Source organism: Pan troglodytes, chromosome 21 (assembly GCF_028858775.2).
Source record: "Pan troglodytes isolate AG18354 chromosome 21, NHGRI_mPanTro3-v2.0_pri, whole genome shotgun sequence".
In the NCBI taxonomy this organism is placed as follows: domain Eukaryota; kingdom Metazoa; phylum Chordata; class Mammalia; order Primates; family Hominidae; genus Pan; species Pan troglodytes.
Window position 1 is genome coordinate 9,582,915 of NC_072419.2, and position 23,229 is coordinate 9,606,143.

A 23,229-nucleotide genomic window follows, 5' to 3' on the forward strand; every position below is an offset into this window, starting at 1 on the left:
GTGTACTGTCTTTCATTTAACAGTTCTGTGACATGACCATGGATAATCATCTCCTTTTAACAGATGCTTGATTTCAGACTGTATATAGAGGTTAAATGATTTGCTTTAGATCTTAAGGCTGACAAGTTAGGCCTATTTCTCACTTTTGCGGTGTTTCCACTCTGCTTGTAGGGAACTTAGTTTTCCATAAACTGACTTAGGTCCAAATTGTGCCACAGCTAAGAATCTAGTTATTGTACATTTAACACAGTTCATGTCATAGGAGGCTGAGACTATGTTTCTCTAGTGGCGTTTATTCAAGATGAGTAAAACACAAGAAACCATTATCGCACATGGGAATTTCAGTCTTAAACCCCACATCCCACTTATCACCACCATTTACCAGTCCTCCTGTAACAGTTACAATTTTTTATTAAATCAGTATTTGATGTATATTATTGTAATTATGAAATATTCATTGCTGAGCTATAAGTATAAATGGATTGTTTTTCTTGTACAGTTTTTTTTCTGGATTTAATACTTACCTTATTTTTTGTTTATTTAGTTTTCTATTTAGTCAGGCCAGGCACACTGGCTAACACCTGTAATCCCAGCACTTTGGGAGGCCAAGGTGGACAGATCACTTGAGCTCAAGAGTTTGAGACCAGCCTGGGGAACATGGTGAAACCCCATCTCTATAGCTGGGCATGGGTGCATGTGCTTGTAGTCCCAGCTACTCAGGAGCCTGAGGTGGGAGGATTGCTTAAGCCCAGGAGGTTGAGGCTGCAGTGAGCTGTGTTCATACCACTGCACTCCAGCCTGGGTGACAAAGCGAGACCATGTCTCAAAAAAGTTATTGCTACTCAATTCTTACCATGCTCTCCAGAGCCTCTCAAAACAGCTTTCTACAAAGTGAGATCTGTTAGATAATCTATTTCTTTTTTACCTCTAGAAATTCCTCCTGAGCCCTCCATTGTCTTATTCCAGTCTAGGCTTGTCGATCTCTAGGGCTACTACACAGATACATCAGCCTGAGATTTCCCTTCTCTGTCATTCTGGGAATTCCCCTTGCTGCTGCTTCCTGACTTCCATATTGTCTTCCTTTTTGTCTTCTCATCATTCGGTAGATTCCTGAGAAAAGGGGTCCATGGGAGGCAAATTGCATGAGACCTTACATGTCTAAAAATATCTTTAGGGCTGTGCATAGAATTTGAGGAATATTTTTCCCCCAGAATTTTTAAAGTAATGCCCTAACTGACACCTGTTTACCAGGTTTGGAGGATTTTACTGCTATCTTAATCCCTAATTATTTGTATGCTTTCTAGGATCTTCTCTTTATCGTCGGTATCCTGAAATTTCACAGAGATGTATCTTGATGTGGGTCTTTTTCGTTCATTATTATGGATACTTAATAGGCCCTTTAGAGCCTTGATCTTGCATTTCTGAAAATTTTCTCCCATTTCTTTGAAACCTTCTCCCCATCTTTTTTTTTGTTGTTGTTCTCTTTTCAAATTCTTATTATTTGGATATTGGATATATCCTGAATTAATTCTTTAATCTTTAAAATTTTTCCTTTCTGCTGATCTTTGCTTTGAGTCTTTTTCTCCTTTTAAAAATAAACAAAGGCCAGCTAGGCACAGTGGCTTACACCTGTAATTCCAGCACTTTGGGAGGCTGAAGCAGGAGGATCGCTTAAGCCCAGGAGTTTGAGACCAGCCTAAGCATCGCAGCAAAACTTCATCTCTACAAATGATTTAGAAATTAGCAGGGCCTAATGACTCATGCCTGTGGTCCCAGCTACTCAGGGCTGAGGCAGGAGGATTACTTGAGGCCTGGCAGTTGAGGCTGCTGCAGTGAGCCGTGATCGCACCACCGTACTCCAGTCTGGGCAACAGAGGGAGACCTCATCTCAAAAATAAATAGGCCGGGTGCGGTGGCTCACTCCTGTAATCCCAGCACTTTGGAAGGCCAAGGCAGGTGGATCACTTGAAGCCAGGAGCTCAAGACCAGCCTAGCCGACATGGCAAAACCCTCCGTCTGCCTACTAAAAATAAAAAAATTAGTCAAACGTGTTGGCATATACTTGTAATCCCAGCTACTTGGGAGGCTGAGACATGAGAATTGCTTGAACCTGGGAGGTGGAGGTTGCAGTGAGTCAAGTCCCTGCACTATAGCCTGGGGAACAGAGTGAGACTCGAGACTCTATCTCAAAAAAAAAAAAATCAGTGACAAGTAAAAAGGTAGAATACCTTTTTTTTTTCTTTGAGACAGTCTCACCCTGTCGCCCAGTCTGGAGTGCAATGGCGCAGTCTCGGCATACTGCAAACTCTGCCTTCAGGGTTCAAACAATTCTCCTGCCTCAGCCTCCTGAGTAGCTGGGATTACACATGCCCACCACCACACCCAGCTGTTTTTTGTATTTTTAGTAGAGACAGGTTTCACCATGTTGGCCATGCTGGTCTCGAACTCCTGACCTCACGATCCACCCCGGCCTCCCAAAGTGCTGGTATTACAGGCGTGAGCCGCTGCGCCCAGCCTAGAATACCTTTTAAAAATAAATAAATAGGCCGGGCGCGGCGGCTCATGCCTGTAATCCCAGCACTTTGGGAGGCCGAGGCGGGCAGATCACGAGGTCAGGAGATCGAGACCCTCCTGGCTAACATGGTGAAACCCCATCTCTACTAAAAAATACAAAAAAAAATTAGCTGGGCGTGGTGGCAGGTGCCTGTAGTCCCAGCTATTCTGGAGGCTGAGGCAGGAGAATGGCGTGAACCCAGGAGGTGGAGCTTGCAGTGAGCCGAGATTGCGCCACTGCACTCCAGCCTGGGCGACAGAGCAAGACTCTCTAAATAAATAAATAAAATAAATAAATAACTCCTTTTACAAAAGCATATATATTCATTTTTTCCATTTATAATATAAATAATAAATATGCCGAGTTGATTTCTGCATATTGCTTTTTCAGTTACCCTATCATACTTGTTCTTTGTTTTAGTAAAGAGCTGCTGTATTGAAGGATATACCTTAATATATTTATCCAGTTTCCCCATCAGTGGACATTAAGATTGTTTTCAGAGTACTCTTATAAACAATACAGTTTGTCATTTCAGACACATATGAGAATATTAGTAGGATGAATTATTTTAAGGCTGCATTTATAAATTTATGGATATTGCCACATTTACCTCTGCTAGGAAGTCTATTCCTATTAACAATATGTCGAAGTGCCTGTTTTTCTAAACTCTCTTCAGTGTGGTGAATTATTAAACTTGGGGATCTCTGCCAATCTGACAGGTGAAAAATAACATCTCAGTGTAACTTTAATTTGCATTTTGCTGAGATTGAGCAATTTTGTGTAATTTAAAAGATCATTTATTTTTCTGAGCATTCTCTGTTGATATTCTTTACCCATTTTTATTGGGGTGTCAAGGTTTTCCTGACTCGTTTGTAGATGTTCTTTGTACGTTTGGGAAATGAGTCCTTTGCCTATGGTAAAACTGCAAATATTGTTCCCTAGTTGGTCATCTAGATTTTCTGCATTGCAGAAGATATCATTAGCTATTTTTAATTTTTTTAATTTAAATATTTCTCAGTTTAAGTTTTCTAGGAATTGGGTCATATCTAGGAAGGCTTTCCTTACTCCAAGATTATAAAAATAATTTTCTTCTGGACTTCTATGGTTTCGTGTGTGTGTGTGTATGTGTGTGTGTACACGCACTTAGATCTGTCTCGAATTTATTCTGATGCAGAGTGAGCTATGGATCTGTTTTTCCCCAAATATCTAACTTGTCCCAATACCCCTTAATAATTTATTTTTCCTCATTGATTTGAAATGCCACCTATCTTATATATTGAATTCAGATATTTATTTACCTCTTCATATGTATTTGAGTATTTGGGAACATTCATTTTATTTTCTATTAATCTTTTTCTCTGTCCATGTGCAAAGCCCCACTGTCTCAATAATTGTAACTTTGTAAAGTATTTAATATCCGGTAAAATGAGTCATTCCTTGTTAATTTTATTTTTCAGAATTTTGTTAGCAATTCTTATTATAAACATTAGAATTAACTTGTCTAGCAGGAAAAAAAGTTTGTATTGATCATGTTAAATACGTAGATTAACAGAGAAAATGGCATCTTACAGATGTTGAGTCTAACTATCCAAGAATGCAATATATTCCATTTTCTGAAGTCTTTGTTTTTTTTTAAATCTTCTGTTTTTGTAATTATAAATGGAGCATTTTCTTCCATCAGATCTTCTAACTGGCTGCTGTTGGGGATATGAAGGCTACTGATTTTTGTAGAGATATTTTGTACTGGCCACCTTAAACTCTCTTAGTATTGGAAGTAATTTTCTTCATTAATTATTATGGCTTCAAGTCATCTCATCTGCATATATCTTCCAAATTTTTAGAACTTTCTTTTTCTTCTGTTTAATCGCATTGATGAATACCTCCAGAACAAAGTTAAGCAGCTGGTAAATGCAGACAGCATTCTCTTGTATCTGACACTAAGGAGGACACTTTCAGTGGTTTTTCATTATACGTGGTACTGACTCCTGAGTTGAGATAAACATATTTTATTGTGTTCAGGATTTAATGAGCGTTTATGTTAGGAATGGGTGTTAAATTTTGCCAGTTGCCTGTTCAGGATCAATGAGAAAGATCTGAATGATTTTTTTTCTCTTTTGGTCTGTTTCTATGGTGGATTCTATTCCTAGGTTTGTTTGTTTGTTTGTTTGTTTTGAGATGGAGTCTGTCGCCAGGCTGGAGTGCAGTGGCGCCATCTCAGCTCACTGCAACCTCCACCTCGCGGATTCAAGTGATTCCCCTGCCTCAGCCTCCTGAGTAGCTGGGACTACAGGCACACACCACCATGCCCGGCTAATTTTTTGTATTTTAGTAGAGACGTGGTTTCACCATGTTGGCCAACCTGGTCTCGAACTCCTGACCCCATGATCCTGCCTCAGCTTCCCAAAGTGCTGGGATTATAGGTGTGAGCCACTGCGCCCTGCCAGTTTTTATTTATTCATTTTTTAGAGACGGGGTCTTGCTCTGAATTAATTCTTTAATCTTCTTAATTTTTCTTTTCTGTTGACCTTTGCTTTGCTTTAAGTCTTTTCCTTTGAGTCATCCAGGCTGAAGTACAGTGGCACGATCATGGCTCACTGTAACCTTGAACTCCCGGACTTAAGCAAACCCCACCTCAGACTTCTGAGTAGCTAAGGACTATAGGCGCATGTCACCACGCCCAGCTAATTTTTAAATTTTCTCAGAAACAGGTACTCACTGTGTTGCCCAGACTGGTCATGAACTCCTGGCCTCAAGCAGTCCTCAGCCTTAGCCTTCCAAAGCACTGGGATTATAGGCATGAGCCAAGGCCGCCCAAACATATTGTATCGTTCCTGTAACAAGCTGTTGCAGTCTATTTGATATTATTTCTTATTTTTTTCATTTAGAATTTTCTCTGTCTAGATATTCTCAAATTATCTCTAAATGAGATTGATCTATGTTTTTCCTTTGTGTGTGTATTCTTTTTGATAAGTTTTAGTTTTTAGTGTTTTGTTTTGCTACATGGAAAGGATTTGAAAGTTTACACTAAAAAATATGCTTTTTTTTTTTAAGAGAGGCTTTCACTGTTGCCTAGTGCTGGAGTGCAGTGGCATGATCTCGGCTCATTGCGGCCTGCACCTCCTGGGCTCAGGTGATCCTCTCACCTCAGCCTCCCAAGTAGCTGGGATTACAGGTGTGTTCCACCATGCCCAGCTAACTTCTTGTATTTTTTTGTAGAGATGGGGTTTCGCCATGTTGCCCAGGCTGGTCTTGAACTCCTGGGCTCACGTGATTCTCCTGTCTTAGCCTCCCAAAGTGCTAGGATTACAGGTGTGAGCCACCACATCTGGCCATTTCATTCATGTTTTCAAATGTATTTGAATGAGGAAAAGTTCTCCCTTGTGATTATTTATTATAATAGCCTACAGAGCTATTAATTTTTAAATTTTGTTTACTTTATGTCTCCTTTTTTTTTTGTTTAGGCTGAATAACCATTTATTTCATAGGTTTATTGCCTTTTTTCTTCCAAAGAACTTGCTATTGTGCATTTATAGTCCTTTTATGTTTATGTTTTCTATTTCATTGATTTTTACTTTCTACCTTCTTTAGATTTATTTTGTGCTTTTTCTGTCTTCTTGAATTAAGTGTGCTTTAATTTCATTCTTTCCAGTTAATTAACATATTTAGTGCCGTGAATTTTGCACAAGCACAGCTTTAGCCACATCCCGTAGGTGTTTCTATAGGCAGTTGTATTAGGATGCGCTATAAGCTGCTCTGACAAAGATACCAAAATTCAGTGACTTAAATAAGACCAAAGTGTCTTTCTCTCCCCAGTTACATTCCAGAGGTAGGCAGGGCCTTCATCTCAGTAGCGACCAAATTCCTTTCCTCTTGTGGCCCTGCCATCCTAACAATATTGCCCTTATCTGTTTGGTTAGAGATAGTTCTCACCATTGGGTTCTAGTTCCAACCACTGCGAAGGAAGAACAAAGGGAATAGGGGCCATTTCTCTTCCAAAAGATGTGACCTGGAAGTTACTCACATTGCTTTAGCTCACATCCCGTTGGCTAGAATTCATCACATGACCACACCTAGCACAAAGGAGTCTCAAATATAGTCTGGCAGGAGAGCTTGGTGCTCAGCTAAAAAACAAAGGTTCTGTATCAAGGCAAGAAGAGAAAGAGACTGATCTGAGGGGAGGAGAGTTGGCAGGTTCTGTCACAAAACTTCTCATCATTGTTATTTTTAAGGTATTTTTCCATTTTGGGTTTTTTGTTTGTCTGATTTTTTTTTTTTTTTTTGAGATGGAGTCTCGCTCTGTTGCCCAGGCTGGAGTGCAGTGGCATGATCTCTGCTCACCGCAAGCTCTGCCTCCTGGTTCACGCCATTCTCCTGCCTCAGCCTCCCAAGTAGCTGGGGCTACAGGCGCCCGCCACCACGCCCGGCTAAGTTTTTTGTATTTTTATTAGAGACAGGGTTTCACTGTGTTACCCAGGATGGTCTCATTCTTCTGACCTTGTGATCTGCCCACTTCGGCCTCCCAACGTGTTAGGATTACAGGCGTGAGCCACCGTGCCCGGCCGTCTGTTTGATTTTTGAGATGGAGTCTCACTCTGCCCCCCTTCTGGAGTACAGTGGTGTGATCTCGGGTCACTGCAACCTCTACCCTCCCAGGTTTAAGCAATTCTTGTGCCTCAGCCTCCCAAAGTGCTGGGATTAAAGACATGAGCCACTGTGCCCAGCCCATTTTGGTTTTGATTTTTTTTTTTTTCTCTGAGTGCTGGGATTAAAGATGTGAGCCACTGTGCCCAGCCCATTTTGGTTTTGATTTTTTTTTTTTTTCTTTGAAATAGAGTCTCGCTCTGTTACCTAGGCTGGAGTGCAGTGGCATGATCTCGGCTCACTGCAACCTCCCCCTCCTGGGTTCAAGTGATTCTCGTGCCTCAGCCTCCCAAGTAGCTGGGATTATAGGCACCCGCCACCACGCCCAGCTAATTTGTTTTGTATTTTTAGTAGAGACGGGGTTTTACCATGTTGGCCAGGCTGGTCTCGAACTCCTGACCTCAGGTGATCCACTGCACCCGGCCTCATTTTGGTTTTGATTTTTATTTTCAAATGTTTTCTTACTTTGTCAATTTCTAATTTTATTGCATTGGGGCAAAAGAATATTGTACTCTTTCTACTGTTGGGATTTGTAAGGGCTGTGGATATTTCACTCGCCTTTGAAAAGAAGGTTTTCTCTGTTAGTCTGTAGAATTTGGTATGTACCAATTAGATTTTATTACTTATCATTTTGGTCTTTTGTATCCTTACTTAATTTTGTCCTCTTGAATTTTAATGGAGCAAAAGACATAAAGTCCTCTAATAACATGTGTTCTCTTTGCATTCTCGTACTTTTTATGAATATTGATGCTGCACTATTTGTATACCCAGGGAAAAGGCCAGACCACTGTCCAAAGTTTAGTGAATCTGGGCAGTCTTGTTTCCCAGTTGTTCGAGGATGCCTCATGGAGGAAAGCATTCCTAATCCTGGAGCTTGTTTTGTTGTACTCTAATTGAATTGTAATGTGTTTCTTTAACCTGAATGAATGTTTCTATTTTTTACTTATTACACAGGTAATTCTGACTCGAAGGACAGAAGAGGTGAGCTGCTCACCTTATATCTGTTGTTCCTTTTACACAGTGTACAGTATTCATTTATTTCCTCTGCTCACAGTCTGTGGTAACCGTGTGCATCTGTGGCTGTGTTGTTTGTTTACTTTCCCTTAAGTTATTTCCATGTTAATCTCATGGAGAAGAGCAATAGAAACAAGTACTGTATTCAGTATGTTTTTTAATATAGACTATGGATTCTAACAGCTATGATGTATTTTAACAAGTAACAAAATATATCTTACTTTGACATGTCACTTTGTTAACATTACTTTTTGGTGATATTAGGTCATAATTTCTATACCATGAGTTACTTCTGATTTCTAGGCCACAGTTCCCTTTAAATATTCTTTGTGTTGTTTTTCCCCTAGTCTATAAAATGTCAACCCTTTGTGGCTTTATATGGATTTTATGGATTTTCAGCCCTTAAATGTAAAGTCTCTATGGCCTGAGATGTTGTGTCTGTGGTTTAAGCTGGACTGCTGAGTCCCTGGTCACTAGAGAGTAGGGGGACAAGGGTACTTGTCTGCAGAAGTGTGGCACATTTTGCCTAGAATGACAGTAAGGCTGCTATCAAAGAGCATGAGAGAAAGAGAAAGAGATCATCTAACATTCTAAGAAGTGATTATTACATTTGAGTTTTAAAAATGTTACTATTCGAAGCAGTGTTTTTATCATATTTTTCTATTTTATCAAATCAGACTTGAGTTTTTTTTCTGATTCTGTTATTTAACCATACACAATTTTCCCTGTGTAATTAAGTAATGGAACACTTGGAGGCATATGAAGTCCCACCAAGTAGGGAGCATTTGAGTCAGAAAAGTGGGTCCTCTGATCCTTTATGTGATGTCCATCTGCCATTGTATTTGGTAAGGAATAGTGAGGTGTTACCATACTGTGTACAGATTTCCCTCACTTTTCCACCTCTCACTTTCCTAAACTTGGGAACTAAACATTGGATTAATACAGTGTCTTTGCTGTTCAGATTCACTTGCCAGATTTTATCAAATGTAGACTTAAATAGGTTTTATTGTGATAGATATTTACTTGCTCCCTAAAACTGCTCTCTTAACCAGCCTTACAATAAAGTCAAAAGTCAAAGTGGTAGGCTTCAAGATGAAACATAAGATCTGTTGACTCCTTCCTCTATTTAGTATATATTTTCATAATATTCAGCCTTTTCTTGCCCCAGATATCATATCTATTTTACCTACCCAATATTTAAGTAGTTTCCATGTTGTGATTAAGAAAACAAAATTACCATAATTACCTAGATTATTGCTAATTGTGACATATGTAAAGTCTATTAATGTAATAAATCTCCTTTCTTAAGTCAAAAAATAATTTTGTGTAATTCCAGACAGGAAACTGAAAAGGCGTAGGTATTCTCAGCAGTCTCTAAAGTCCCAAAATCTAATGGCAATTTTACCAGAGCAGATCTTTAGAAGTATTGCTATAAATTTGGATATCCCATTCTAATTTTAAGCCAAATGCTTTTTGAGAAATAAGCCAGCTGTTTGGAAATGCTTGTATTATAATGGGTTTGATAAACAGTTATGTCTTATGCAGATGAATTAGGGGCTACCTGTTTTTATGCACTGGTCTTTGGGGTGCTTTTGAACAGTAGTGTCTGATGTTTTAATTGTCAAAGCAAAAAGAAATGAGAGGGAGGGCAACTTTTCTTCCTCTTCTGAAGTCCAGGAAACTGGTTATTTTCTCATGCATATTATTTTAAAATATATTCCAGCCAGGTGCAGTGGCTCACGCCTGTAATCCCAGCACTTTGGGAGGCCGAGGCGGGTGGATCACAAGGTCAGGAGTTCAAGACCAGCCTGACCAATATGATAAAACCCCGTCTCTACTAAAAATACAAAAATTAGCCGGGCGTGGTGGTGTGCGCCTGTAATCCCAGCTACTCGGGAGGCTGAGTCAGGAGAATTGCTTGAACCTGGGAGGCGGAGGTTGCAGTGAGCCAAGATCGCGCTCTTGGCTGCGATCCAGACTGCACTCCAGCCTGGGTGACAGAGCAAGACTCTGTCTCAAAAAAAAAAAAAAGTCAGCCTCTTAATATTTGTAAAGAAGTAGTCCTTGAGCTACTACTTAAGTCTAGAAAGAGGTGATATTCTTGTTTTAAGAGTGTTAGGGCACTTTGGGAGGCTGAGGCAGGTGGATCACTTGAGCCCAGGAGTTCCAGACCAGCCTGAGCAATATGGGGAAACCTTGTCTGTACTAAAAATACAAAAATTAACCAGGCATGTGGTACGTATCTGTAGTCCCAGCCACTTGGGACGCTGAGGTGGGAGGATCACCTGAGCCCAGGAAATGGAGGTTGCAGTGAGCCAAGATTGCGTGACTGTACTCTAGCCTGGGCAACAGAGCAAGACTCTGTCTCAAAAAAAAAGAAGGGTGGGGATTATCATAGTGCCATTTTTATTACGAGTTTATGATGGCTTTCTCTAAGCACCTTTTACATTCGGCATTTATTCAGTGCCTATTAAGCATCAAGGAGTCCAGAAAAAAAAAATTTATGTATAAATATATATAAAATATATAAATATATATATATATGCATATGCTTCCCTATCTCAGGAAGGAAATATGTGAACATCAGGAACCGAAGTCTACTCAGTTACATGCCATTGGATATATCACACAAAGTGCTGAGGGAACTCAGAAGGCTTATTATATCTGGGGAGTGGGAAGGAGGCACAGAGATGTGCTTTGGGAAGTTTAAATTAAAATAGCAAATGGGGAAAATGAAGACACACCAGACAGGGCACAAGCAAAGAGACATGAAAGAGTAAGTCATGTGTTTGAGGATCTGTGCGCAGTTGACATGTGTGAGGTGTGGGGAGTGATCGGAGGTGGCCTCAACAGAATGGGTGTGGTGGTCCACTGAGTTCAGGAGTTGGAGCATCTCCTGAAGATGATGGTGAGTAAGGAAGTAACATAGTCAGATTTTGGTTTTAGAAAGATATTCCAGAGGACTTAGGGGAGATAGATGGACAACAGAAATTTAGGTTTCTGAATAATTTGGCTCAAAACAACGGTGATTGGGCTCAGCCCAGTGGTTAGATTCTAGAGGCAATCCAATGAATATTGCTGTTTTTAGAGCCAATAGGAAACATTTAAAACAACATTACAACCTTGCCTTTGAGAGCTGATAAATACTTGTACCAAAAAGTGTGGCAATGGGTAAATGGGCCATAGGAACTGGGGCTATAGGACTATGGCTATTCCTTTACTGACTAGTTTGTAGTTGACCAGTGTGTGTCTGAAGTCCTTAAGTCACTCACCTGTTTAGAGGTGAGCCCTTCAATTAATATGGCCCTTTGTTTTCAAGGAAAGAAGTTATAGCAAGTAGGTATCTGTTGTTCCGGGACACCATTTTAGTGGTTTTCATTTTCATGCTTGCTCCCTGGCCTGAATCTAGAAAGTAAAACTTTGCTGGAATGAAGTTGGGGTTGAAACAATTTCGGTTTGTAACCATACTGTCTCTGTCTCATCTACTCAGCTCTTCCTTTGTAATGTAAAAGAAGCCATAGATGGTATGTAAATGAATGAACATGGCCATGTTCTGATAGCATTTTATTTACAAAAACAGGCAGTGGGCTAAATTTGGGCTATAGTTTGCCGACCCCTGTTCTAGGCAAAGAACTGCCTGAGCGTAGGAAGCTGGACTGAGGTTCTCTGCTAGTGTGTGAACTTGTGGATGCCAAAGCCAATCTCTTCCCTTCATGTGAGACACTTTGCAAATGTTACCTCTTTTAGATCTCCCATTAACTCTAAAAGGTGGAGGGTGCTATTATGCTTCCATTTCATACATTGTTCTAAGAGATTATCACACTACTAGTAAGTTATGATAGTAGGAATTTGAACTTCAGGTCTGTCAGACCCTAAAACCCCATGCCCTGGAAATGGTTTTCTAAGGCTGGCCTGTGGTTCGTTGGTTGATTTCAATTAGAATTTAAGAATTTTTTCAGAATACATCTAGGTGTAAAGATTTTTTTGTCAATATTACTCCACAAACTAGATTATTTCTTTTGGCCTGATAACTCAGGAACTTTCTTGTATTACTTCTCTCCCTTCTTACTGGTTTCTTCTTTGGACTCTTCTGTTGCACAGGTATTGGATCTCCTGGACCTATCCAGCTCCTTTCTTTTCTGTGCTGTCATATTTTTCATCTCTTATTGCTCTGTGTTCTGGGAGCTTCCAGGACAGTTGCTCTTTCACACAACTAATTTGGTTTTCAGTTATATCAGTTCTCCTATTTAGCCTTTCTTTTTTTGGAGGCAGGGCTGGGGCAGACTCATGCTCTGTGGCCCAGGCTGGAGTGCAGTGGCCTGATCACAGCTCACTGCAGCCTTGACCTCTGGGACTCAAGCGATCCTCCAGCCTCAGCCTCCCGGGTAGCTGGGACTATAGGCATATGCCACCATGCCCAGCTAATCAGGTGTTTGTTTGTTTGTTTGGTAGAGACAGACTACCAGAGTCTCGCTAAGTTGCCCAGGCTGCTCTCAAACTCCTGGCCTCAAGCAGTCCTCCCACCCTGGCCTCCCAAAGTGTTGGGCTTACAGGCATGAGCCACCATGCCCGGCCCTGTTAAGCCTTTCTATCTAGATTTTTTTCCCTCCTAATCATGTTGGTGTTTTTTTGTTTGTTTTCGTTTTTGTTTTGTTTTGTTTTGAGACGGAGTTTTGCTCTTGTTGCCCAAGCTGGTGTGCAATGGCGCGATCTCGGTTCACCGCAACCTCTGCCTCCCAGGTTCAAACGATTCTCCTGCCTCAGCCCCCAGAGTAGCTGGGATTACAGCTACTCTGTAATCTCTCAAAGATTCTGATCTACGTATGCCACCGTTTGCTGCCTTTCAGATATGCTGTTGATTCATTAGTATTTTTATATTTCTTCTACCATGTCAGTGTGCTTTGGGGGAAGATGAAGTAAATTTATGGATTTAGCCCAGTGTCTTAAGGCCAAATGTGCCTAATTACTTTCTTTCTTTTTTTTTTGAGGCAGAGTCTCGCTCCGTCACCCAGGCTGGAGTGCAGTGGCACGATCTTGGCTCACTGCAACCTCCGCCTCCTGGGTACAAGCGATTCTCCTGCCTCAGCCTCCTGAGTAGCTGGGACCACAGGGGTGTGCCACCACACCCGGCTAATTTTGTATTTTTAGTAGAGACGGGGTTTCACCATATTGGCCAGGCTGGTCTTGAACTCCTGACCTTGTGATCCACCCGCCTCGGCCTCCCAAAGTGCTGGGATGTGCCTAATTACTTTCTTATAATACCTGATATACTGCCCCCTGTTGTTGGAATTTAACAAAGACATTTAGTGATAAATTACAATTTTTTTTTGTTCTTTGGCTCAACGTGTAATCCATTGTTTGTTTTGTGCCTGTTATGTGTGAGACCCTGTGCTAGGTTTTAGGTGTACAGTGAGAATGAAGCAGACATGTAATCCTTGCTCTTGTGGAATTTATGCTATAAAGGAGGGATATTCATTAATCAACAAAGTCAAATATGTAATTATAAAGTGTGAGAGGTATTATCAAGGAAAATAATAAGGTCTTTGCCTTACAAAAATAGTATAGGAAATAACAGCAATTTTTTTTTTTTTTTTTGAGACAGAGTCTCGCTCTATTGCCCAGGCTGGAGTGCAGTGGCGCAATCTCGGCTCACTACAACCTCTGCCCCCCAGGTTCAAGCGATTCTCCTGCCTCAGCCTCCTAAGTAGCTGAGATTACAGGCATGTGCCCCCACACCTGGCTAATTTTTTTTGTATTTTTAGTAGAGATGGGGTTTCACCATGTTGGCCAAGCTGGTCTCGAATTCTTGACCTCATGATCTGCCCACCTCGGCTTCCCAAAGTGCTGGGATTGCAGGCGTGAGCCACTGTGCCCGGCCGTAACAGCTAAAATGAAGTACATACTGTGTGCTAGTTACTGTGCCAACAACTTTACACGAAAGATCTCATTTAATACGCAGAATAACTTATTTCAGAAATGAGGAAACTGAGACTTGTGATCCTAATTTAGTATTAGGAAGTCAGAGAAGACCTGTGTGGGAAAAGTGACACACAGAGAACCAGACAAGTAGGAGATAACCAGGCAAAGAACAGAGAGAGGCTGTGTAAAGCAGAAGGAATAACATGTTCAAAGGCCTGAGGATGAATGAGTGAAAGCATGGAAGGACACCAGTGGCTGAAATTGAGTGAGCAAGGAAAGAGTGCAAGAGATAGGGCAGGTAGGGGCTAAATTGAGGGGGTTGTTAGAGTCCAGGATAAGGAGATTAGATTTCATTCTGAGGCATGAGAAACTGTTGGAGGGTTTTACCTAAGAGTGGGACACAACCTGAGTTGCTTTCCTAGAGATCACTCTGCTTTGTGGAGAATGGATTGGCAGGGGCAGAGGCTTACTGTGATCTAGGTGAGAGAGGATGGAGGTTGGGACTACACTGGTGGCAATAAAAAAAATGCAAAAAAAAAAGGCAGACAGATTTGAAGTTTTAGATATATCTCTAAAATATATTATTTGCAGCTGTGCTAGATATAGAAGATAAATGTGAGGAAGAAATCAAGGGGGTTTCCACATTTCTTACTTGAGCAAAAGGGTGGGTTGGAGTACTAGCTACTGAATGGTGAGGGAAAGGTTTTAAACACAGAAAGCTTGTGTTGCCTATGAAATTTAAAGTGGAGTTGGCAAATAGGCAGTTGAGAATCTGGAACTCAGAAAAGAGGTCTGACCAAGCAAAGCAACTGTGGGAATTGCTAGCATGGCATTTATATTTACAGTCATCTCTCTGATCAGATTAACTAGATATAGAGAAGCGTGCCAAGGACAGAGCCCTGAGGAATTCCCACATTTAGAGATCTGGTGTTGGAAGAGGAACAGATAGTGAGGGAAACTGAGATGGGCAGACAAGAGATAGAAGGAAAATCAGAGGAGTGCTTCGTTGTGGAAAGCTAAGAGAGCAAAGTGCTTCAGAGAGGAAGGAGTGATCAGCCAGTCTGAACACTCATTTTAAGGTGAGAGCCACATACCACAGTATGTTTGAAACTTACCATTAACAAAGAAGCGTCGTGTAATGTCTTCCATCTCTAAAAACAAAACCAAAAAAAAACCCATCTGTCCACCTCACTCACATCTCCCTCCATCTGTCATTCCTTTCCTCTGCATCCCTTAATGTTAAAAGTCCCCACGAAAGGACCCAGTGTCTCACTGTCCTTTTTCTATCTTTATTTCACTCCATTTAGGCTTTCTCACCCATATTCAACTGAAAATACTCTTGGAAAGGTCACCAGTAGCCACCGTCTTGTCAAATCTGGTTTCACTTCTCTGTCTCATCCTTCTTAAGTCTGTAGGCAGTATTTGATTGAATTGATTGCTCCCTCCTGGAAAAACTCTGCTCTTGGCTTCTATGACACTACATTCTTAGATTAACCTCTCACCTCATGGCTACTGCTTATGGGTCAGTTTAGCTTTTAACAGAATGTAAATCCAGTTATATATCTCGTCTGTTCAAAGCCCTTCGATGACATAGTGTTTCTCATCACACTCAGAATTAAATCCACAATCATTACAATGGACTCCCAAGTCCTAAGTCTGCTGGCTTTTGCCCACCTCTCTGGCATCTTATATTGAACTGGCCTTTGTGCTGTTTCTTGAACCTGCCAAGCTCCTGAGAGCTACCATGCTTGCTGTTCCCTGTGTCTAGAAAGCTCTTCACCCAGATCTTTGCGTGGTTCACTTCACGTTATTTAGAGCTCTGCTTGTATATTACTTCCTCAGAGAGACCTTCCCAGACTACTGTATCACTGCTCCCCAACCTGTCACTTTCTCTCTCCCCACCCTGCTTTTTATTCCTCATAGCACTTGTCCCTGTCTAAAATTAGGTATTGACTTGTTTATAAACAGTGTCTTCCTTCCTCCCCACAGAATGGAAGCTTTCTATCACTTGTCTCCTTGAACACTTCTCTGTTCCTAGTGTCTCAAACAATGGCATGCAATTGCTGGCCCACAGATATTTGAATGAATGCTGCTAAAAGGTTGAATCAGATGAGGATGGGAATGTTCCTGTTGGATTTGGCAATATGCCATTTGTTGGTGTTCTGGCTGAGCAGTTTAAACAGAGCACTGAGGGTGGGAGTCAGAGCAAATAGATTAAGGAGAACCTGAAGGTAAGGAATTAGACAAGACGAATTAGACAACTGTGTTTCGGAAAGTCAGCTGAGAAGAGAGACGCGAGGCTGGTAGTGGCTGGGGGAGGGTGAATGAGGTCAAGAAGACAAGTCTTTGAGTTGACAGCAGTGGATGTAATCCAGAGTACACATGACAGGATGGGAGAGACTTGTCTTCCCTTTCAGCAGGTGGGAAAATGGTGAAGATAGTTACCAAGCCACTCTGATGGTGTAGTTCATGGAGTCGGGTGGAGGGTGAGAGTGGAGGCGGATGAGTCAGCGCCTGGCCAGCTGCATGAGAAAACAAGGCTAGGTATTGGGTGAAGGGGAGCCAGGCCCTGTGGAATGAGGTGGGATTGCCATGTCTTCAAACCAGATGTTGCCATGGTTGGGGTCCTGGCAAAAGGTGACTAAGGGAGCAGGGTGTGGAAAGAGGAAAAAAGAAGCACCCAGCAGTTTTGTTACATGGTGGCTGAGGATCTAATAATGTCTCCTTGTTTTATTTTATTTTTATTTAGCTGGTCTCAAATTCCTGGCCTCAAGCAATCCTTCTACCTCAGCCTCCCAAAGTGCTGGGATAGGCATGAGCCACCACACCCAGCTGTCTCCTTGTTTGTTTGTTTGTTTGTTTTGAGGCAGGGTCTTGCTCTGTTGCCCAGGGTGGAGTGTAGTGTACAGGCCCGGCTCACTGTAACCTCCATCTCCTAGGCTCCAGTGATCCTCCTACCTCAGCCTCCTGAGTAGCTGGGACTATAGACGCACATCACCACACCGGCTATTTTTTTAGTTTTTAGTAGAGATGGAGTTTTTACCCTGTTGCCAGGCTGGTCTCGAATACCTTGGCTCAAGCAATCCACCCGCTTTGTCCTCCTAAAATGCTAGGATTACAGGCATGAGCCATTGTGCCCTACTTGTCTCCTTGTTTTAATTAGGAACAGTATTCTCTGTGCCCGGAAACCATTTGGGTTTATGATAGGAAAACTGTCTTTTTCCCTTCCTCTCCCGTCTTCCTCTAGATGGAACCCATTGAGGCTGAGAGAGTGTACAGTGTTGGCCCTGCATATCTAGCTTGCCATCAGAATTGAATGTGTTCATGCCTCCAGATATTCCAGTACTTTTTATGTGCTAAGTACTGTTTTAGGCTCAAAGGATATAGCAGTGAGTAAAACAAAGTGTCTGCCTTTAAACAGCTTTTATTCTAATGCAGGGAGACAGAGTAAATAAATGTATGATAGTCAGAGATGGGGTGAGCATGTCATCCTGGGCCCCATGCTCTCTCCCCACCTCACCTCAATAGCCCTGGCATGGCAGTGGGAGGTGCACACTCATACTTTCTTCTCTGTTTCCATTTCCTGGCATCTGCAGAAGGACTGAATGAGCTCTTCCTCTTCAGGGTGTTGCCCTGAATGGCTGACTTAAGCCCTCCATTGCACAACACAGTAATGACTTGTTCTGTTGTCTTGATTTCAGATGAGACACCAATTATTGCGGTGATGGTGGCCCTGTCCTCTCTGCTAGTGATCGTGTTTATTATCATCGTTTTGTACATGTTAAGGTGAGCCTACTAACACTTCACATTCTCTTAGATTCTGTTTCAATATCCCAGTGTCGCAATGAACCCACACAGTCCGGTAGACAGTAGGATATACACAATGAATAGGATAGAGGGGGAATGACCCATGATAGTGCTAAAGTTGAAGTTCTACTTAGAAATTATTTAAAAGCTCTACATAGTCTTCCTTAAGTCCTAAGCCCTCCCTCTTTCTTTCACCTGTCCAAGCCCAGTCTCCCAACTCCAGTGCAAGCTAAAGCCCAGAATGGTAGTTTGGAGGTTGAGGTAAGAAACCACAGTTTGTTATTAGTGACACGTGTTACAGGATCTTTAGGTCTAGCCCTGTTGAAGCAACCCCTAAAAGGGCCCCAGTAAGATTACATGCTCAACAAAAGCCTACTTTATTTCTGGTTGGGGCTTTGTCCCCAGACCCTTCTGGGAGCCCTGGCATGTTGAGCTGAGCCATGTGAGTTGTGAGTTACAGGATCCCTCTTTCTAACCTTCTTTTCAGGGTCCTCTAGACGTTACCACTCAAGCAGAAGCAAGGAAGGGGAACCCAAGGGAGAGAAGAGGGTGGTGCATTTATTCTCTTCCTGCTAAAGCTACTTCCCTGACTAATTGGGTTTAGCCCTGCCTTATCTTTGGCCTAACCAAAGATGTTCTGTGCTCCCTCTGTTCTTCTGCAGGGATAAAGAGAGGGGAATCATGTGCCCCCTATAATTTGTCATGTGTCTCTATCATTCTGCAGGAGACTTGTGGCCAGGACTGTGTCCACCCAATCCAAAGCTCTGGGCTTCTCCCTGGGTCTCCCAGGCTACACTGAGGAAATACCAAGATTTTTGTTTGATATATATTGTCTGTCTCCCCCAGCTGTATTCCACCCACTCACCCTCTCTCTACCTGGTGTGGCTGTGCTCTGCAGTGAGCCACATGAGCCTGAATATACTGTTGGGGTTCCCTGGTTGGATTCCAGTGTGCCAAGGGTAAACAGGAGTATCCCGAGGTACTCGGTCACCCCAGCATGCTGCTGCCTCAGGGTGTGCATGACCTGTCTCTAAAAAAGCCCGATTATTTTTAAAGGCGATTTAGAAAGGCTGAATTGATGAGCAGGAATACAGAGGTGTGATTTGCCTCTCCCACCTCTGTGCTCCATTCTTCACTGTGATCATTTTCTCATTAGGTTTAAGAAATACAAGCAAGCTGGGAGCCATTCCAATTCTTTCCGCTTATCCAACGGCCGCACTGAGGATGTGGGTAAGGCATTCCTTAATGTCATGGGGAACCTTCACAAGGAAGGAAATCAAGAAATTAGGAGTTTCTCCATCCTTTTAAAAGAATAGGACAATAAAAAGAGGAAAAAAAGATTTTTGAAGAAAACAGTCCTAGTTCTTACAGGCTTGGTCCATGAGGTAGAACCCCGTTTAGCCTCCAGAAGAGGGGCTAGGTTCTCAGGGTACCTGACTGACCTTCTCCCTTGTGTACCGCAGAGCCCCAGAGTGTGCCACTTCTGGCCAGATCCCCAAGCACCAACAGGAAGTACCCACCCCTGCCCGTGGACAAGCTGGAAGAGGAAATTAACCGGAGAATGGCAGACGACAATAAGCTCTTCAGGGAGGAATTCAACGTGAGTACTTTGTTGAGGCTGGTGTATCAGCAGGGAAGAAGGCAGACCTAAAGTCAGACCTTTCAGATCTTTGGAGTCATGAAGTAAAAAATGGGCTTTTAATGTTTAAGAGGTGAGAAATGTTTTACCAAGTTTATCTGACTCCCTGTATGATCATGGATAGGAAATGAAGTGAGATTTGCCTCACCTCCCTAATCTACCCATCCATTCAGTCATCATCACATCTCTTACTTCTTTTGTTTAATAAATACTTAGCAAGCATCTAATATTTGTCAGGTAATATTCTAGTTGCCAGTGATATGATGAGGAGCAGAAACAGATCCAATCCCTATTCTCAAGGAACTCACTGTCCAGGAGGGAAACCTCACAAACAAGAACAAATATAACTGTGTAAGTTCAAACAGCAGTACAGCACATGAAGGACTGGTGCATATTTGTAGGCATCCATATTAAGAGGTTGCCTTTTTGAGTCTAGAGCAGGGGTGTCAGTGTTTAAAGTAGACAGTGGGATAGATCAGTGTGGGAAATGACGACCTTGGGAGACTGCAGAGCACAGGTCTCATCTTGAGTATTTAGATTCATATTTTTTATAATTCCCACAAGGAAGCAGAATATGTTTTTAATCCACCAGTTGGTGATCCTAGCCTACCAGTTCTGATCCCAGATCAGAAGAGCTTCTGGCCAGCACGGTGACTCACGCCTGTAATCCCAACACTTTGGGAGGCTGAGGCGGGCGCATCACGAGGTCAAGAGATAGAGACCATCCTGGCCGACTTGGTGAAACCCTGTCTCTACTAAAAATACAAAAATTAGCTGGGCGTGGTGGCATGTGCCTGTAGTCCCAGCTACTCAGGAGGCTGAGGCAGGAGAATCGCTTGAACCCAGGAGGCGGAGGTTGCAGTGAGCCAAGGTCACGCCACTGCACTCTGACCTGGCGACAGAGCAAGACTCCATCTCAAAAAAACAAGAGCTTCCTCGAATAAATGATATTTTAATTGATACCTAATCATAGGCAAGGGTGGTGGGGACAGGGGATTGGGGAGCCTTCCAGCCACTGGAAATAGCAGGAGAATTGTCAGGAGTGAGTGTGCTGAAGGAGGGCACACCCAGAACATGACAGGGCTGTGTGCAGCTGAAGACCAGAGCTTCAAAGGAGGATAAGAGGTGAAACTAGTCTGGCCAGACCACAGACCTTGCAGATAGTCATGAGAGAAGTGGCAAGCCATACAGCAGCCAGATTTACATCTTGAAAAAATGACTCAGCTGGGCACGGTGGCTCACGCCTGTAATCCCAGCACTTTGGGAGGCCAAGGCGGGCGGATCACAAGGTGAGGAGATCGAGACCATCCTGGCTAACACAGTGAAACCCTGTCTCTACTAAAAATACAAAAAATCAGCTGGGCGTGGTGGTGGGCACCTATAGTTCCAGCTACTCTGAAGGCTGAGGCAGGAGAATGGCCAGAACCCGGGAGGCGGAGCTTGCAGTGAGCCGAGATCATGCTACTGCACTGCAGCCTGGGCAACAGAGGGAGACTCCATCTCAAAAAAAAGAAAAAAGGACTCTGGCTTCTGTAAGGAGAATAGCCCATGGGCAGACCAGAATAGTTGCGGGAATACAGTTAGGGGTTACAGGTATTAATATCAGAAGTGCTAGTAGGTTGACCTAATGTCAAGACTAGGAAATGGGGGATGGATTTAAGGACACAGAGGAGCAGTTCCAGAGTTGGTAAATACATCAGCTGGGGCATTGCTAAACCATCAGTTTCCTTCACAACTTTCCACTAAGCCATGTGTCAGCTTTGCCTTATAGGCTGGCTCCTTTTTTATCAGTGGGAAAAATTTTCCCAAAAGCTTCTGGAGACTTCTCTTGTCACATGCTCCTTCTTAAACCGGTCGTGAGCAAGGGAGAAAATAAGGTTACTGTGGTTGGCTGAGACTAGTCCAGATTACTCCTGGGTCAAGGCCAGGCATGCTAGCTCACACCTGTAATCCCAACACTTTGAGAGGCTGAGGCAGGCAGATTGCCTTGAGCACAGGAGTTCGAAACCAGCCTGGGCAACATGGTGAAACCCCATCTCTACAACAACAACAACAACAAAATACAAAAATTAGCTGAGCATAGTGGTACATGCCTGCAGTCTCAGCTACTTGGGAGATGAGGTGGGAGTATCGCTTGAGCCCGGGGGGTGGAAGTTGCAGTGAGTCAGATTCACTCCACTGCACCCCAGCCTGGACAACAGAGCCAGACTCTGTCTCAAGAAATAATTTTTTTTAGATATTCATGTGGGATACGGATGGATAACCTCACAGAATAGGAGGTCTGGTAAAGGAGGAATGGTTATTGGGTCAGTGGGTCACCGTTCATATCTGCTCCATGACAGAAGGGCTTAGGGGGAGTGGTGAGTGATGTCAGATTTGCATTTTGAGAAAATAACTAACTACATTATAGAGAATAGATAAAAGGGAGAGGCAAGAGTTGAAGTGGGAGACCATTTACCAGGCAAGAGTTAACAGAATAGCTTGGACCCTTTTTGGGGGCTGTTGGAAAAATAGCACCATTTAATGTTCATTATTGATTGATAAGATTTACCACATCCTGCCGGGCACGGTGGCTCACACCTGTAATCCCAGCACTTTGGGAGGCCAAGCGGTGCAGATCACCTGAAGCCAGGAGTTCAAGACTAGCTTGGCTAACATGGCGCAATCCCATCCCATTTCTACTAAAAATACAAAAATTAGCCAGGCGTGGTGGCACGTGCCTGTAATCCCAGCTACTTGGAAGTCTGAGGCTGAGGCAGGAGAATTGCTTGAACCTGGAAGGCGGAGGTTGCAGTGAGCCAAGGTCGCGCCATTGCACTCCAGCCTGGGCGACAAGAGTGAAACTCCATCTCAAAAAAAAAAAAAAAAAAAATTTACCACATCTCACAAGACAGCACTCCAGCCTCAGTACCATAGCTGGATCTGTGCTAGGCATTATACTGTTTTGTAATCTATAATGCCAACTGCTTCTGGGTGATGGGGTATGTGATCCCATTACTATACTTTTTTTCTGTCAAATTAGTTCTTTTCTTTTTCCATAACATTAAATTTACATAAGCATGAAACGAATTATTTTTTTGGAGGTAATATTCCCTGAGACTCCATGGTAAGGTATTTCAGTAAATCCCTGGATGGTGATGGTATTCCTGGAGGCATGACAGGTAAATTCGGATAGATATTGTGGTGAGAGCCATTTGCTGTGCTGCCATGGCAACCGTGTTCACGAGCTCATTGGGCCAGCACTAGGGTAGTGAGGGAAAGGGCTGACCATCATCACCTGGATTTCTAGCAATGAGTGCCATCTTGTGAGCATTCACATGGAACATAAATATTTTCTTTCTTGTTCTAGTTATCCACTACCCAGCGATTGGTTTAGATCCTGACTTCCAGTGAGATAAGTGGTGTGATAATTTGCTTGAAGTTCTCTTCACTAGGAGAATTTCTCTTTTATACACATTCAAAGCCATCACTTAAGTAGTATACCCCATAGCAGTCTACTTCCAGCCCAGCATGGGCCAGCATGTTTCACCAAGCAGTTTATATACCAGGCCGGACTTTTTCTTCTTCAGTTAACTGTTGATGTCAATAGGAAGTCAGAAGTATCTATTGCAGCAGTGGGTTGTGTGGTAGGCATTTTATAGAGATCACTTCCAGC

The 23,229-nt window shown here is 42.7% G+C and overlaps 1 protein-coding gene across 11 annotated transcripts in view; it reads left to right on the forward strand.

The window, feature by feature from the left end:
- PTPRA (protein tyrosine phosphatase receptor type A) overlaps nucleotides 1-23,229 on the forward strand; it is a 162,622-nt gene that overhangs the window by 94,960 nt on the left and 44,433 nt on the right. For 6 of the 11 annotated variants that reach the window (XR_010154307.1, XR_010154306.1, XM_063803250.1 and 3 more), the window contains 3 exons: nucleotides 17,830-17,914; nucleotides 19,092-19,165; nucleotides 19,399-19,535. Coding sequence is in view for 8 of the 11 variants with exons in the window: in XM_063803250.1 (XP_063659320.1) it covers nucleotides 17,830-17,914; nucleotides 19,092-19,165; nucleotides 19,399-19,535 (296 nt within the window). In the remaining 3 variants the exon portion in view is untranslated. Of the gene's footprint in view, nucleotides 1-8,149; nucleotides 8,177-17,829; nucleotides 17,915-19,091; nucleotides 19,166-19,398; nucleotides 19,536-23,229 lie in introns of all 11 variants that reach the window. The other 5 variants (XR_010154305.1, XM_054674378.2, XM_001158174.7 and 2 more) reach the window with 1 other exon arrangement.